This window comes from Schistocerca serialis, chromosome 11 (genome assembly GCF_023864345.2).
Source record: "Schistocerca serialis cubense isolate TAMUIC-IGC-003099 chromosome 11, iqSchSeri2.2, whole genome shotgun sequence".
NCBI classification, from domain to species: Eukaryota; Metazoa; Arthropoda; class Insecta; order Orthoptera; family Acrididae; genus Schistocerca; species Schistocerca serialis.
Genome location: NC_064648.1, coordinates 120,965,861 through 120,984,270, shown reverse-complemented (window position 1 = coordinate 120,984,270; position 18,410 = coordinate 120,965,861). Strand labels below are relative to the sequence as shown.

The following is an 18,410-nucleotide window of genomic DNA, read 5'->3' as shown; positions in this document are numbered from 1 at the left end:
CACTAACCAGCCGCCGCTGTATTGTGCTTCAGCACTCAGGTGCCCCGACCGTCCGTCTTGGCTACTTCCTGTGCTAAGCAGCACCAACACACCTGTGCGGGCTTTTCCACGCAGGGCTCGAGTTACACCTGCCGTTTCATTTCCACAGGCATTCCAACCTCTACTAGTATAGGCAATCATTCATTACGCCATTTTGATAATAAAGACACTCCGTCACCTTTCATGCAATAAGAGTTGACAACTATTTACAAGGTGTACGTGACAATGTCAGTCTCCTTTAAATAGTCAAATATATGATGTACAACCTATCAAATGATACCTAACTCTGGTTGTAAATCACGGCAAAGTGCTTGTAAGGTACTAAATTATAGCTACCTTACGACTGAAATGGCTTCGTCACTGCCCAGATTCATAAAAACTAGTTTTGAACGAGTTTTACTCAAATTAAATGTTGGATACTTATGTCGCAAATGTCTGTTTAAGAAAGAAGTTGAACTACTTTTAAACGACAACATTGCCGAGCACAAGTTACATTAAATTTTCTCAGGATTCCTCTTCATAAAATAATCCCACAGGGGGTTTCATAATGCCATAGCCAAAGACAGAAGAACCAACACGAACAGAACTAAAGGCGGGAGCAATACCTCTAACACCCTTAGCATGTCCTCTTGCGTTGATGCATGCCTGTATTCGTCATGGCATACTACCCACAAATTCACCAAGGCACTGTTGGTCCAGATTGTACCACTCCTCAATGGCGATTCGGTATAGGGGTAAACAACCCTTTTTGATTTATCCCAAGCATGGTGGACAAGGTTCATGTCTGGAGAACATTCTGGGCACTCTAGTCGAGCGATGTCGTTATCCTGAAGGAAGTCATTCACCAGATGTGCTCTATGGGGGAGTGAATTGTCATCCACGAAGACGAATGCCTCCCAAATATGCTGTCTATATGGTTGCACTATTGGACAGAGGATGGCATTCACATATCATACGGCCATTTCGGCAGCTTCAGTGACCACCAGCAACATATGTTGGCCCCACATAATGCCACCCCAAAACATTGGATAACCTCTACCTTGCTACACTCGCTGGACAATGTGTCTATGGCGTTAGGCCTGGCCAGGTTGCATTGTGTCGTTGTTGCGAAGATGGACCTCGCCATGGACATTGGGAGTGAAGTTGTACATCATGCAGTCTATTGTGCACAGTTTGAATCGTAACATGATGTCCTGTGGCTGCACAAAAATCATTATTCAACATGGTGGCATTGCTATCAGGGTTCCTCTGAGCCATAATCCGTAGGTAGCGGTCATCCACTGCAGTAGTAGTGCATGGGCGACCTGAGAGAGGCATGCCATAGACAGTTCCTGTCTCTCTGTATCTCCTCTATGTCCGAATAACATCGCTTTGGTTCACGCCGAGACTCCTGGATACTTCCCTAGTTGAGAGCCCTTCCCGGCACAAAGTAACAATGCGGAGGCGATAGAACCGCGGTATTGACCATCTAGGCATGGTTGAACTACAGACAACATGAGCCGTGTGCCTCCTTCCTGTTGGAATGACTGGAACTGATTGGTTGTCGGGCGCCATCTGTCTAATAGGCACTGCTCATGCATGGTTGTTTACATCTTTAGGCGTGTTTAGTGACATCTCTGAACATTCAAAGGGACTGTGTCTGGTATACAATATTCACAGTCCATGTCTATCTTCAGGAGTTCTGGGAGCCGGAGTGATGCTAAACATTTTTTGGTGAGTATAATAAATGTGTGAAAAACATTCAGTTAAATTAGACATCTCTCATACCGTATGCTTGTCTATTCATGTACAGTAATCATATTAGAAAATGGAAATAAACCTACAACATTCTGAATAAAAACAGGTGTACAGTGGCAGTTTTTAGACATAAACGAGGTGCATTCAAGTTCTAAGGCCTCCGATTTTTTTTCTCCGGACTGGAAAGAGATAGAAACATGCGCATTGTTTTAAAATGAGGCCGCATTCATTGTCAATACGTCCCACAGATGGCAGCACCGTACGGCAGATGGAATTTTACTGCCAGCGGCGAGAATAAGAACTGTTTTAAATACTTAAAATGGCGACGTTTTCCTTACTTGAACAGCGTGCAATCATTCGATTTCTGAATTTGCGTGGTGTGAAACCAACTGAAATTCATAGACAGTTGAAGGAGACATGTGGTTATGGAGTTATGGATGTGTCGAAAGTGCGTTCGTGGGTGCGACAGTTTAATGAAGGCAGAACATCGTGTGACAACAAAGCGAAACAACCTCAGGCTCGCACAAGCCGGTCCGACGACATGATCGAGAAAGTGGAGAGAATTGTTTTGGGGGATTGCTGAATGACTGTTGAACAGATCGCCTCCAGAGTTGACATATCTGTGCACACAATCCTGCATGACGACCTGAAAATGCGAAAAGTGTTATCTAGGTGGGTGCCACGAATGCTGACGGACGACCACACGGCTGCCCGTGTGGCATGTTGCCGAGCAATGTTGACGCGCAACGACAGCACGAATGGGACTTTCTTTTCGTCGGTTGTGACAATGGATCAGACGTGGATGCCATTTTTCAATCCAGAAACAAAGCGCCAGTCAGCTCAATGGAAGCACACAGATTCATCGCCACCAAAAAAATTTCGGGTAACCGCCAGTGCTGAAAAAATGATGGTGTCCATGTTCTGGGACAGCGAGGGCGTAATCCTTACCCATTGCGTTCCAAAGGGCACTACGGTAACAGGTGCATCCTAAGAAAATGTTTTGAAGAACAAATTCCTTCCTGCACTGCAACAAAAACGTCCGGGAAGGGCTGCGCGTGTGCTGTTTCACCGAGACAACGCACCCGCACATCGAGCTAACATTACGCAACAGTTTCTTGGTGATAACAACTTTGAAGTGATTCCTCATGCTCCCTACTCACCTGACCTGGCTCCTAGTGACTTTTGGCTTTTTCCAACAATGAAAGACACTCTCCGTGGCCGCACATTCACCAGCCATGCTGCTATTGCCTCAGCGATTTTCCAGTGGTCAAAACAGAGTCCTAAAGAAGCCTTCGCCGCTGCCATGGAATCATGGCGTCAGCGTTGTGAAAAATGTGTACGTCTGCAGGGCGATTACGTCGAGAAGTAACGCCAGTTTCATCGATTTCGGGTGAGTAGTTAATTAGAAAAAAAAATCGGAGGCCTTAAAACTTGAATGCACCTCGAACATGAAATGAATGTACATATACTTGCAAGCATCTGATTGATGTATCATTGACGGTGTAATGGTGAACGGGAAGGGCTGGGAAGCATGTTGGATTTATAGTAATGGTTGGAAATGCTTTGGGGGACAGAAATTTTTTCTCTTGTATTTTGTTATTTATTCGAATTAGTGGCGCAATTTTTGATGCTATAGTCAATGTGCCTATTCTCTATAATGATCCCGTTCTTTCTGCAGTTTGCTCCCGCCTACATTTCAGTTAATGTTGGTTCTTCTGTCTTTGGCTATGGCATTACGAAGACCAGTGTGGGATTATTTTATGAAGATGAATTCTGAGAAAATTAAATGTATCTTGTGCTCCGCAGTGTTGTCGTTTAAAAGTTGCTTGGACAGACATTTGAGACATAAGGATCAAACAGTTAATTTAAGTGACACCCGTTCAAAACCAGTTCAGTTACCAAAGCAACTGTTCAGGAATCTGTTATTTCAGTGCCTGTGCGTCAAGATGAACAATCTGTGCAAGATTCAGTTCTGGGTATGTGTGGTAGAGAAACAAAGATTAGTGGATTTACACCAAGACTTCATCCAAACGAGCCAAAATAGACGAACAGATTTTAAGACTTGTTGTTAAAGAAATCTTCCATTTAATGTAGTTGAGAGTGTAGAATTTAGAAAAATGACTTATTTATTAAACGAAAACTATGTACCTCCCAGTAGTAAAATACTCTCCAGCAGTTTACTCTCTCAGGTTTTGGACAACACACCAGTGCAAGTAAGATCTGCAGTGCAAGCTGCATCCTACATCTGCATTATCACTGTGACTGATCACTTCATTGATGAAAACTGCAACTCATATTTGTTATCTAGTTTTGAATTCCATGACAAGCATACAGCTGACAACATTTCCTGTGACTTGCAAAATACGACTTAAACTCGGGGTATTACCAATAAAATTGTAGCTTACACTACAGATAATGCACATAATATGGTGTAGGCAGTGATGATGTGCAAATGGTAGCATGTACTTTGTTTTGCACATACACTAAATTTAATGATGCAAGCAAGCCTTCAGCCAATTACAGACACAAAAATGATATTTCTAAACTACAACTCAGAATAGATACAGTAGACCTACTCAGAAATGAAACAGTAAAATTTCAATTGATGTTGTTCTCTTCTGGACAATGTGCACTGAATTTGTATTTGACTGTATTTTGTTTAGTCCACAAAATCTTACAAGAACATTTTTCTCAAATTTTTTGTACACAGAAAACACTTCATTCAGTGAGTTTAATTTTTTTGAGTATGTTATTTATATGTGTGTTTGAGAATAATTATATGTTTTTTGTATGAATATGTTTATGTGTTTAATTTTGTACAGGTGCTATGTTTGTTTATTACACTATAGGCATAATAATACTTGTGTATCATAAATAATTCTGAGGCAAATCCACAAAATAATTTGATACTTTTGTTTTTGCGTTCAGGTACTGTGATAAAAATTGCATTTCAACAGCAACTTAACTTCATCTCTGATTTCCTGGGGAAGTTTTAAGAAAATGAAAATATATCTGCTTGTAGTGAGTACTTGAGGGAACTCCATATGCCTGTACCTCATACAAACTTATTTGGCAAGAACGGTTAGTCGTGTAGAGCCAGATCTGCCATGATATGAGTACCACAAACGCATTTCACTGTATGTATTGTTTTAAATTTCAGTATGGATTTTATACTTCAAGAAAACATACTGAACTCTGCATTTCAGTTACCTTGAAATGTTTTAACATGTTTTTCAGTTCTAACAAATGTACATATTATGAGGTGCATCCCGTTAACTTGTGAATATTTGATGAAAAACTGCCATATTTGACCATTGTGCTATATGGTCCAATCTGTTATGGCAATTTTTTGATCTGTATGCATCAGTTACTTTGCATCCTGCTCTGGGTGACAAACAATGTAAAATTTAACTGCGAGTAAGAAAAGAGTGAGTGACACACTCATAAATGGTAATTCAGTACCTCGATTCCCAGAACGCAATCTCAATAAATTATATCTGAAGATATGCTCTACTAGAGCACATACAAATTATCCCTCACAAAACCTATCAAAATTGGGCACTAGAATACAGGGAAACGAGTTTGCCAAAATCTGTTACGTCGAACATACAAAAGAGTGTCCTCAGCCAATTGGAAAGTGTCTAAGTCACGACACGAAAGCAGTGCATTTGCTGCAATACGTAACTGCCAAGACGCCTAAGTGAAAGTTTCATGCCTTCTGCAATATGAGCGACGCTCTCCCACCTCATTGTGTTTTTATGACCATATTTATGCAACATACACTCAAGATGATGTAATGTGAAGGCCTATAAGGTTACAAAACTTAACTGTTACGTTTCCTAAACTACAGTTACGCGCTTCACATTGACCATTTCTATGACGCAGATCACATAGTCTGCGTCCTACAAAAATTTCTCTATGCACAATAGTTGTAACAAGAATAACCTTCCTCATTTTTTTTTTTTTTTTTTTACTTTATTGTTATTTTAAAACCTGTACAATTCAGGTAGGCTGGCAGCGGCACACTACACCGCTCTTCAGCCATAGCGTTTTACAAGAGTATGAAACATGGTGAATGACAATGAACAAAGTGACGGGCAAAAGAGAGAGGTCACAGAGACATAAAAAACACGGAGTCGTTCACAGGTGACGATAACAACACTGAAAACACGTTGGCACGGCGCACAAAACACTGGTGAGTCCGACGGCACAAGTGAACGTAGGAGTGGGACGGCGGACACCAAAAACACTATATGACGTCACACACACGAAGCACAAAAGGCGACGATCTCCGGCGCGCGAATGTTCACTATACGTGTGCGAGTCCGGGGACCTGCCAAGAGAGGAGGAGGAGGGAGGGGAGTGGGAGAGCGAGAGGGGAGAGCAGAGATGCCACGGGCAGGGGAGATAGGGGGAGGGAGGAAGGGGGAGAGGAAGCCCGGGGGAAGAGGGGGAAGGGAGGGGACAGGGAGATGGGAAAAGAAGGGAAGAGAAGAGAAGGGAGGGAGGGTGCCGAAAGGAAAGGACACGGGAAGTGGGGGGTGGGGCAGGGTCAAAGTTGATAGGAGGGGTAGATGGAGGGGACGAGGACATCATCAGGGAGAGGGAGCCGGCGGAAGCCACCTTGGGAGAGGGCATGGAGGGTGGAGAGATGGAGACCGGGTGGGACGTGCGAATACAGGCGCGGCAGCGGGCGGGGGTGGGAGAGGAGTGGGGAAACGAGCGGGTGAGGAGGATCAAGTTTACGTGAGGTGTACAGGATACGAATCCTTTCAAGGAAAAGGAGGAGGTGGGGGAAGGGGATGAGATCATACAGGATCCGCGTGGGGGAGGGGAGACGGATGTGATAGGCAAGGCGGAGAGCATGGCGTTCAAGGATTTGGAGGGATTTATAGAAGGTAGGGGGGGCGGAGATCCAGGCTGGATGGGCGTAACAAAGGATAGGGCGGATGAGGGATTTATAGGTGTGGAGGATTGTGGAGGGGTCCAGACCCCACGTGCGGCCGGAAAGGAGCTTGAGGAGACGGAGTCGGGAACGTGCCTTGGCTTGGATTGTCTGGAGATGGGGAGTCCAGGAGAGGCGACGGTCGAGGGTGACGCCAAGGTACTTAAGGGTGGGAGTGAGGGCGATAGGACGGCCATAGACGGTGAGATAGAAATCAAGGAGGCGGAAGGAAGGGGTGGTTTTGCCTACAATGATCGCCTGGGTTTTGGAGGGATTGACCTTGAGCAACCACTGGTTGCACCAAGCGGTGAACTGGTCAAGATGGGATTGGAGAAGGCGTTGGGAGCGTTGCAGGGTGGGGGCAAGGGCGAGGAAGGCGGTGTCATCGGCAAACTGGAGGAGGTGGACGGGGGGCGACGGCGGCGGCATGTCCGCCGTGTACAAAAGGTACAGAAGGGGGGAGAGGACGGAGCCTTGGGGCACACCGGCGGAGGGGAAAAAGGTGTAGGAATCGGTGTTATGGATGGTGACATAGGAAGGACGGCGGGAGAGAAAGGAACCGATCAGACGGACGTAGTTAATGGGAGGGGCAAAGGTTTGGAGCTTGAAGAGGAGACCGGAATGCCAGACGCGGTCATAAGCGCGTTCGAGGTCAAGTGAGAGGAAGATGGCGGAGCGACGGGAATTAAGCTGTTCGGAAAGGAGATGAGTGAGGTGAAGGAGAAGATCGTCGGAAGAGAAGGATGGCCGAAAGCCACACTGGGTGACGGGAAGGAGGCGGTGCTGGCGGAGATGCTGGTGGAGGCGGCGGGTGAGGATAGATTCTAGGACCTTGCTGAAGACCGAGGTAAGGCTGATGGGACGGTAGGAGGAGACGGCGGACGGCGGTTTGCCAGGTTTTAGGAACATGAGGATACGGGAGGTTTTCCACAGGTCGGGGTAGTAACCGGTGGACAGGACTACATTGTAGAGCCTGGCCAGGGTGGAGAGGAAAGAGACAGGAGCTTCACGAAGGTGACGGTAGGTGGCACGATCGTGACCAGGAGCGGTGTTGCGTTTTGTGCGGAGTGTATCAATGAGATCCTGTGTAGTGATAAGGGCATTGAGTTCCGTGTGTGTAATGTTGTCCAAGTACTGGAAGCCAGGAGCGAGGGGAGGGGAAGAGGTGTCAGTTCGATCGCGGACATCTGGGAAGAGGGAGTAATCGAACTGGGGATCATCGGGGACGGAAAATACATCGGAGAGGTAGGAGGCAAAGTGATTGGCCTTACTAAGGGAGTCAGGGAAAGGGTGATCATCATGGAGAAGAGGATAATAGGGGGAGGGTTTAGTTCCGGTAAGGCGACGGAAGGCCGACCAGAACTTGGACGAGTTGATTGGTAGGGTTGCATTTAAACGGGTGCATGTCTGTCGCCAGTCCCGGCGTTTCTTAGCCGCGAGCAAATTACGAACGTGTCGCTGGAGTTGCCGGTGGCGTCGTAGTGTGTCCGGGTCACGCGTGCGGAGGAAGGCACGGTAGAGACGACGGGATTCACGGAGGAGGAGAACGGCCTGTGGGGGTAAGGGAGGACGGTGGGGTTGGATGGCGACAGTAGGAACGTGGGCCTCCACGGCCTCAGACAAGGTCCGCTGGAGAAAGGAGGCGGCATGGGTGACATCGTCAGGGTGGTGGTAGGTGAGAGGGTGGCTATCGACCTGGGTGGAAAGGGTATCCCGGTAGGCATTCCAGTCAGCTCGGGAATAGTCGTGGACATACTTAGGGGGAGGGTCAGTACGAGGGTCGGGGCGAGGGCGACGACCGTCTGAAACGGTGAGGAGGACAGGGAGATGGTCGCTACCAATAGGCTCCAGGACATCCACCGTGATGCGGCCAAGGAGGTTGGGGGAGGAGAGGATAACATCAGGAGTGGAGTTGGATTCAGGACGGGTATGCCGGGGGATGGGGACGAGGTCACCTTGAAGGGTGGAGAGGAACCGATGCCATCGCCGTAACTGGGCAGCGGAACGACTATGGATGTTGAGGTCGGCGGCAATCACGTAGGAGGAAAAGGTACGATCGACGTGGGAGAGGAAGTCGAAGGGAATAGGAGCGTTGGGGCGGACATAGATGGTGGCGCAGGTAACGGTAAGGCCGGGGAAGAAGAGACTAAGGATCAGGTGTTCGGTGGGGTCGGGAAGGAGAGGTTGGAGCCGAACGGGGATCTGGCGGTGGTGACCAATGGCAACTCCGCCACGCGCAATCGGGAGGGGATTATCGGAGCGGTGGAGGAGGTAGGGCGAAGTGTGGACTGTGTGTTGGGGTTGCAGGAAGGTTTCATTGAGGAGGAAGGCATCCACGCGGTGGGTGGCAAGGGTGTGCAGGAACAGGTTTTTGTTGGCAGGAAGGGAGCGTATGTTGTTGAAAAGGATACGTTGCTGTCGCGCCATGACTGGGATTTAAACGAGGGTGTCAAGACGGGAGAAGGTGAAATGGGCCTGGTTGTTGGAGTAGGTGGCGTACATCTTGAGTTGGAAGATGGAACGGGCAGCAAGGGAGATCTGCTGGAGGGTGTGAGGGCGCTGAAAGGGATGAACATTCTGGAGGACGATGGTGAGGAACCTGATGATGTCCTCAGCGGTGGGTGGGGGACGAAGGGAATTGCCAGGGGGGGTGGGGGCGTCCAGAGGACGGACAGGTACGGTGAGTTCAGGAGTGGTTGGAGGGGGTCGGGCTTTACACTTTTGGGAGTAGGTGGGATGAGGGAGATTGCAGGTATTACAGGAGGGAGGGGATTGGAGGTTAGGGCACTGCCGGAGGAAGTGCGCCTGCCGACAATGCGGGCAGGTGGGGGCCTCGCGGCACTCAGCTGTGGGGTGCGCATTATAGCGCAGACACCTCTGGCAGCGCAGGGATTGAGGAGGGGAACGGGAAGGGTCGACCTTGTACCGCTGGTGGAAGAGGAGGGCACCCTCCTTCAGGAGACGGTCAATGGAGGGGGCGTCCTCAGAGAAAACCCGCATAAGGCGGGTGGGGCCGGCCGAGTTGAAAATGCGGCGGACCGCCCGCACCTCCAGCGTGGGATGGGCCTGGAGCTCCGCCAACACCTCGTCCTCCGTGATCGACGGACTGAGCCGCGTGATCACGGCGGTGAGGGTCGGCGGGCGACGCGGGGGTTGGGGTTGGCGGGTAGGAGATGGAGAAGGAGCAGGGGTAAGGGAGGCGTTGGGACCAAAACGGGTGATGGGGAGACGGGAGAGGATGTCAGCATGGAGGGTTGGGCTGGGGGAGGAGATGAGAACAGAATCTCGGCGAGGAGTGAGGAGGGAGATGGGGGCACCAGGACAATGCTGGCGAAGGAAGAGGGTGAGGTTCCGGGCTTCAAGGAGAGAGGGATCAGGACGGGAGAGGAGGTAGCGGTAGGAGGAAGGGAGAGAGGAGGAGGATGAGGGGGCAGGGACAGGCGGGGAGACTTCCATGGCATCAAGGGTGGGGGAAGGAGGACGAGGTGCAGCCTTTTTGGAAGCAGAGGAAGCAGGGGTGCCACCGGGGCGCTTGACGGCGGTGGAGGAGGTGTGGGGGATGGGAACAACGGGAATGTGGCGGGGAGGGGCAGGTCCCGGGGCCGGAGTCGGCGCCGGAGATGGTGACGGTGACGGTGAAGGCGACGATGACGATGACGGCGGCAGAGGCGGCGGTGATGGCGAAGGTGACGGGGAGAGCTGGGCGTGGGCAGTGGCCCGACGGGCCACCACCCGAGCTGGAGCTGCAGTGACAGGCTGGGGGAGTGGGGGGAAGGGATCAGAACGAGAGGAGCGGGAGGAAGAAGCGGGAGAGGGGGCGACAAAGATAGAGGGTGAAGGGACAGTGAGGAGAGGTGGAATGGAAGGAGGGAGGTGGGACTGGGCACACCAAGTTATAGTGGTGGAGGCGGCGGAAGGGGAGGTATAGACAATGGCGGTGGTGGTAGTAGTGACAGTGGTGGTGGGGGCGGACATGACGGGAGAGAGAAACAAGAACGAACAGAACGAAGAGGAGAGGACAGAAACCGGGGACAGACAAAGACGAAGACGGATGAAGACGAAGACGGCCGTAGACCAGGGTCAGGACGGCGGCGATGGTGGCGACCAGGCGGCACCGGATGGCGGCGGCGGCGGCGGCGGGCACCGGCGGCGGCGAGCACCGGCAGGCGGCGGGCACCGGCGGCGGCGGCGGCGGCGGGCACCGGCAGGCGGCGGCGGCGGGCACCGGCAGGCGGCGGCGGCGGCGGCGGGCACCGGCAGGCGGCGACCAGGCGGGGGCGGCGAGCCCCGGCAGGCGGCGACCAGGCGGGGGCGACGGGCGACGAGCCCCGGCAGGCGGCGGCGGCGGCGGCGGCGGCGGGGGCGACGGGCGACGAGCCCCGGCAGGCGGCGGCGGCGGCAAGGACCGGAAGGCGGCGACCAAGCGGCGGCGGCGGCGGCGGCAAACAGACGACACGGCAAGGATCTTCCACGTCGAAGGCGCACCCTGAGAGTAGCCCAGGCAGTGAAACTCTTCGATGAAGAAGAGAGGGAATCCAACCCTCGAATGCATGACCTTCCTCAATTCGTTTTCGCTATATAAGGAACACATTAGCAAGTACGTTGCTGGGTGTGAACTATTCTCTTCACAAGCTGTTAACAGATAATGGAACTGAATCCAATCATCATAAGCAACTAAAATTAAATTATTGATATCGATAAGAATATATCTCTTACTTTCGGTATTTTCCTGCTGAACTTCTTCTTGCGAGATCCACACAGCTGATGCGTGCTGCCCTGTTGCTCGGCGTCGCCGACAGATGTCAGCTCTATACGCTGCCGGGAAAACATGGCGATCATCTTAACCCGGTCTCCTATCGCCGTCTCTAGTTCGTCACTACCCGAAGTCGAGTCACATACTATTGGCGGCCACAGTGATCGTACGCTGTGTGTCAACTTTTGGGACTTCCGAATGTGATCAAGTAATTTGTCAATCTTTACTATGTATGTCAAACATTTGACAGTATACTGAGTCATTTGACGTTTTCGTCAAAGATAGCTTTTGAAGTGTTTTCCGAGAAATTTTGCTTGACGGAGAGTGTGACAGAATGGCGGACGTTGTTTGTATCGGTGTTTCGCCGCATATGTTTAGTGTAAAATAGTTTTACTACATTTTACCTAACTGTGTCGCAGTGGCGGCCACTGGAGCATTCGACTGTTGGTGAAAAACAAAGCTTCGTTCGTTAGCACCAAAAGTATTAGGAAGTTTCTGTTAATACTTCCATAATTCATAACATACTGTATCAAATGAAATGCTAGGGAAACAGAAAAAAAAAACACTTATTACAGTGGCGCGCTTCTTACGCGCAGTAAGAGTTTCACATTCCTGGAGAACATGATTGGGAGCGTTTGTATTACGATTCCGAGAAGAGAGTGATGTATGGGGGGGGGGGGGGGGGTTGAGTTTGCTTTACTATCTTTTTCTCGCATCTGCCTGTGAAATATAACATTTTTTTTTTCTGTATTGAAATTGCATCCTTCTGCCCCATAGTCAGGGGAGGGCTAGCAGCAGCACAGTCCACTGCTCTTCAGCCAAACGGTTTTACGAGAAACATGAAAGGGGAACACTTACAAAGAAAGGGGATAAAAGGTGGACATAAAGACACATTAGATGGACATGATGGGAGTTAAAATATACACCAATAGGGAACAATGCACTGGGGGACAGTTAAAAAGTCGACATAAAGTTAAAAGAACACAGCTGGCAATTTGTTGTGCACTTACAATCACAATAGTCAAACACAAGTTAAAAGTTGTCCACAGTATAGAAATCACACAGCGTGAGATGCTTAAAAAAAAAAAATAAGACCACTGGAACGACAGAACACTCACAAAAAAAATGTTCAAATGTGTGTGAAATCTTATGGGACTTAACTGCTAAGGTCATCAGTCCCTAAGCTTACACACTACTTAATCTAAATTATCCTAAGGACAAACACACACCCATACCCGAGGGAGGACTCAAACCTCCATGAGGGTCAGCCGCACAGTCCATGATTGCAGTGCCTTAGACTGCTTGGCTAATCCTGCTCGGCACACTCACAAAGAATAAAATCAACTGGTAGGGACCTGCCGAGGGACTGGAGGTCGGAGAGGAGGGAAAAAGAGGCGAGGTGGGGCGGGGGTGGGAGGATGAGGAAAAGGGGGTCAGGGGGCACACCAAGAGGCTGGAGATGGGCAGGGCGGGAGATGAAGAGGGAAGACAAGGCAGGATGGTGTGCAAGACACAGAAGGGGAGCACGGGATTGGGAGGTGCTGTAGGTGGGGGAAAACTGCTCAGAGGAAGGGTGGGGGGTGTAGAGGAAGCCCTGAGGAGGAGGAGGAAGGACAAAGGTGGGATTAGAGTTGGTAGGGGGTAAATGTTAGGGTGAAGCTCATCATCTGAGGGGGTTAGGTGTGGGAAGTTGCATTGGGAAAGGAGGTGGATGGAGATGGAGAGACGGTGGGACACAATGGTAAAGGTGCGGCAACAGGCTGAGGGTGGAGAGGAAGTGGGACACGAGGGGGTTTTGGGCGATCAAGTCAGCAGACAATATACATGGTGCAGATGTATTCAAGAAAAGGAGAAGGTGGGGGAAGAGGATGCGCATGAGGGATGGAAGGCAGATACGGAAGGTGGATACGGAAGGTGAGGAGGAGTGCATGGCGTTCTAGGATTTGGAGGGCTTTGTAGAAGCTGGCAGGGGCAGAAATCCAAGTGACACTGGCATAACAGAGGATGGGGCAGATCAAGGATTTGTAGGTGTAAAGGACGGTGGAAGAATGCAGTCCCCATGTCCAGCTGGACAGGAGTTTTATGAGGCAGAGTCTGTTGTGAGCTTTATGTTGGATGGTAAGGAGATGGGGAGTCCAGATGAGGTGGCGGTCAAGGGTGAGGTTAAGGTATTTGAGGTAGGAGTGAGGTGGATACGACGGCCATAAATGGTGAGGTAAAAATCATGGAGACAGAAGGAGCAGGTGATGTGACCTATGATGACTGCCTGGTTCTCGGAGGGGTTGATACGGAGGAATCGCTGGTTGCACCAAGTTGTGAATTGGTCAAGGTGGGTTTAGAGAGTACATTGGGACCATTGAAGGGTAAGATAAAGGACCAGGAAGGAGGTGTCATCAGCAAATTGGAGGAGATGAACATGTGGGGAGGTTTGGGCATATCAGCAGTGTACAGGAGATAGAGGAGAGGGGAAAGAATGGAGCCTTGGGTTATGATGGCGGAGGGATAGAAGGTACAGGAGTTAGAATTGTGGATAGTGACATAGGAGGGACGACGGGAGAGGAAGGAAGCAACGAGATGGACGAAATTGATAGGGAGACCGTAGGTCTGGAGTTGGAAGAGGAGCCCGGGATGCCAGACATGATAGTAGGCATTCTGGAGGTCAAGGGAAACAAAGACAGCAGAGCAACGGGAGTTAAGTTGCAGGGAAAGAAGATTGGTAAGGTTAAGGAGCTGGTCGTTGGCTGAGAAGGTAGACCAGAAGCCACACTGGGGAAGGGTAAGGAGGTGATGCTGTTTAACGTGGCGGTGAATATGGTGGGAGAGGATAGTTTCGAAAACCTTACTGAACATGGAGGTGAGGCAGATGTGACGATAGGAAGTGGTATCAGAGGGTATTTATTGGGCTTAGGGAACAGCAGGACATGGGATATCTTCCATAGGTTGGGGTAAAAGCCAGTGGAGAGGAGGACATTGTACAGGGTAGCAAGGACAGCCAAGAAGGATGGGAGGGGGGATTCGTTGAGGTGGTGGTAGGTGACGCCATTATTACCAGGGGTGGTGTTGCATTTGTAGCTGAGGACAAGTGTGATGTCATGTGTGGTGATGGGAGAGTTGATGTCTGAGGGGGGTAACCGATCCAAGTACTGGAAGCTAGAGGCGAGCGAGGGGACACAGGTCAGTGCGGTCAAGGACAGTGGGGATGAGGGAGTAATCAAAATGGGGATTGTCAGGAATGCAGGAATGGAGAAGACCTCAGATAGATGGGAAGCTAAATAGTTAGCCTTACTAAGGTTGTCAGGAAAGGGTCAATCATCATGGAGGATGGGGTAATGCAGTGTGGGATGGCTACCAGTAGGGCAGTGGAAGGCTGACCAGTACTTGGGGGAATTGACAGGGAGGTTGGAGTTGAGGCATGTGCATGTCTGGCGCCAGTCGTGGCGTTTCTTTGCTGTAAGGAGGTTCCGGATGTGTTGCTGTAATTGCCAGTGGCAGGTGAGTGTATCCCAGTCACGGGTGCGGAGGAAGGAGTGGTATAGCCTGCGGGATTCACGCAGAAGAGGGACGGCCTGTGGAGGAAGCATAAGGCAGTGAGAGTGGATGAGTTTGGTAGGGCATGAGCCTCCACAGCGTCAGTGATGGTCTTCTGAAGGAAGGAAGAGGCATGGGTGATGTCAGCTGCGTGGTGAAAGGTGAGGGGGTGGCTTTCGACCTGTAAGGCAATGGATTCCTGGTAGGCATCCCAATTGGCACGGCAGCAGTCATGGACAGACTTTGGGGGGGCAGCTGGGCGGGTGGCTGCAGGGGAGGGACGGGTAGAAGAGATGGTGAGAAGGAGAGGGAGATGGTCACTACCAACGGGATTGAGGACATCAATGGCAATGCGACCAAGGAGGTTGGGGGAAGCGAGGATAACATGGGGGGGGTGGAGTTGCTTTCAGGATGGCTGTGCTGTGGGAGAGGAACAAGGTCACCATGGAGGGTGGCAAGGAACTGATGCCACCGCCAAAGGGTAGCAGGGTCATGGCTGTGAATGTTGAGGTCAGCGGCGATCACATAGGTGGATAAGGTATGGTCAACATGGGAAATGAAGTCAAAGGGGAGAGGAGCTGCGGGGCGGATATAGATAGTGGCACAGGTGATGGCAAGGGAGGGAAAAAATAGGCTGAGGAGAAGGTGTTCGGTCAGGTCATTGAGGAAGGGTTGTGGCCGGACAGGAGATGCTTGAGGTGGCCTATAGCAACCCCACCTCTGGCTAGGGGAAGGGGATTGTCAGTATGGTGAAGGAGATAGGGAGAGGTGCGGACAACATGGTGGGATTGGAGGAAGGTTTCGTTAAGGATGAAGGAGTCAACCTGGTGCTGGGAGAGGGTATTCATGAAGAGGTATTTGTTTGCAGGGAGGGAGCGAGTGATGAGGTAGTGGGAAGGGGAGAGAGGGGCTTAAACGAGGGTGTCGAGGCAGGTGGAGGTAAAGTGGGCCTGGTTGTGGGAATAGGTGGCATAGGTGTTTAAGTGGAAAAGAGAGTGGGCAGCAAGGGAAATCTGCTGGAGTATGGAGTCACTGGAAGGGGTGGATGTTCTGCAGGACGATGGTGAGGAACCAGATGATATCTTCTACCATAGGGGGAGGGCAGAGGGAATTGTTAGGGGGGATGGATGGGTTGGTGGGGCGAACGGGGACAGTGATTTCAGGGTTGGTGGGAGGGGGTTTGGCTTTGCATTTGGAGGAATAGGTGGGGTGAGGTTTGTTGCAGGTGTTGCAGGAAGGGGGGGAGGCGAGGTTGGGATACTGTTTAAGGAAGTGAGAGGCTTTACAATCAGGGCAGGTGAAGGGGGTTCTTGCGGTTTTGGGTGAGGTGGTCGTTGTACAGGAGACAGCGCTGGCAGCAGTAGGATTGAGGAGGGGAACGGAACAGGTCAACAGGGTGGCGGCGGTTGAAAATCAGGGTGCCCTGTGTAAGGAGGTGGTCGATGGAGGAGGCAGACTCTATAAATATACACATGAGGAAAGTAGGGCCAGAGGAGTTGTAAATACGGCGGGCCGAACGGACTTCGAGGGCGGGGTAGGCATTCAGTTCTGCCAACACCTCAGCCTCCATAACCACAGGGCCAAGTTTTGTGATGACGGCGGTGATGGTCAGTGGACGACGAGGGGGTTGGGGCTGACGAGGAGAGGAGGATGTAAGGAATGGGGTGAGGGATGCATGGGGCCCTAAGGTGATGCAGGGAAGATGCCAGAGAAGATCAGTGTGGAAAGAGGGAGAGGGAGACTTGATGACAACAGAGTCTCTGCGAGGGATAATTTGGGTGATGGGTGCACTGGGGATGTACTTCCGGATTTCAAGGGTGAGGGCATCCAGGCATCCAGGAATTTTGGATCCGGGTTGGCTAGGACAAAGGTATACATGAAGGGGGCTAGAGAGGAGGGAGGTGGGGTGGTATCCACGGTGGGGTCAGAGGGAGGTGGGGTGGGCAGTGGCTTTTTGGATAAGGGCGTAGAGGAGAGGTCGCCACTGGGCAGTTTGGAAGATTTTTTGCGGGTGTTGCCTGGGAGGAGGGATGAAGTATTGGATGGATGGGGAGGTGGTGTGAGGCAGGGCCCTCCTGTGAGGCAGTAGCACCGGGTGAGAGGGTAGGGTGCTCTGTGGCGGTGACTGTGGCGCGGTGGGCAGTGACTCGGGCGAGGGAAGCATGCGTAGTTGTAGGGGTGTGGGTGTGCAGGGGGGAGGGGGGAAAGTGTGGTGTCACCGCCAGACACCACACTTGCTAGGTGGTAGCTTTAAATCGGCCGCGGTCCATTAGTACATGTCGGACCCGCGTGTCGCCACTGTCAGGGATCGCAGACCGAGCGCCACCACAAGGCAGGTCTCGAGATACAGGATAGCACTTGCCCCAGTTGTACGGACGACGTAGCTAGTGACTATACTGACGAAGCCTCGCTCCTTTGCTGAGCCAATAGTTAGAATAGCCTTCAGCTAAGTCAATGGCTACGACCTAGCAAGGCGCCATTAGTAACATTGCATGTATCTAAAGAGTCTCACTTGTATCGCCACAAGCTCCAGATGTACCAAAAGGATGGATTAAAGTTAAGTATTCCAGAAGCTACGTACTTTTCTTTATAGCATTCATTACGTATCCTGTTTCAGACCTCACGCCCATCTGCGTGAGCGTAGCGCATGCCTTTCGGCTTCCTCTCATTGTGTCTAGGCTGTCTTGTCTAGACACAACAGAAAGTCGTCTCGGCCTGCGACAGGAGCGGAAGGGGGGGGGGCGGGAGCAGGGGCAGGGGCAGCAGCAGGTGCAGGAGCAGGGGTAGGAGCAAGAGTGACATACAGGTGGGGATACAGTGATGAGGAGGAGATAGATGGGGAGGAGACTGTGAGTAGGGGTGGTGGATGAGACGGGTGAATCCCAGAGGAAGCACTCCATGATGTTACAGTGGGGGCAGGTGAACGGGAGGTGTAGATGATGGTGGTAGTTGGGGTGTCCATGATTGCAGGCAGTGCCCAAGGGCGACACGAGTCACCGAAGTAGAAAAGGAACTAAAACGGGGGGCGGTGACGAGCACTGGGCGGCGACGGCGGGCAGCAGTGAATGTGTGCAGACGGGTGACTACACAACAGGCATGGTTAGGGCTCTTCCATGTCGAAGATACAGCCTGAGTGTAGCCCAGGCAGCGTGAGTCCTCGATCAGGAAGTGAGGGAATCCAACCCTCAAATGTCGCCTTGTTGTTCCAGACCTTTACATGTTTCATTTATTAACGGGATAAAATCCCTATCAGATTTCTGTTAAATGCTTGCAGTCGTGGAGGGAACACAACAAAGAACCATTGCGTTCATTCGTTGTCCAGTCGCTTGCTTTTCTCTCCTGGTACGTTGGGATGTTGTGCTGTGCAGTGGAGGACCAGACTAGCAGGAACTCGCAGGACTTGGAGAT

At 51.1% G+C, this 18,410-nt stretch overlaps 1 protein-coding gene across 1 annotated transcript in view; it reads right to left on the bottom strand.

Annotated features, from left to right (window-relative positions):
* The window catches only part of LOC126426520 (uncharacterized), a 204,948-nt gene extending 193,388 nt beyond the window's left edge, over nucleotides 1-11,560 (bottom strand). The window contains exon 1 of the mRNA XM_050088425.1: nucleotides 11,438-11,560. Coding sequence (XP_049944382.1) covers nucleotides 11,438-11,560 — 123 coding nt within the window. The remainder of the gene's footprint in view (nucleotides 1-11,437) is intronic.
* Between the last annotated feature and the right edge of the window lie 6,850 nt (nucleotides 11,561-18,410).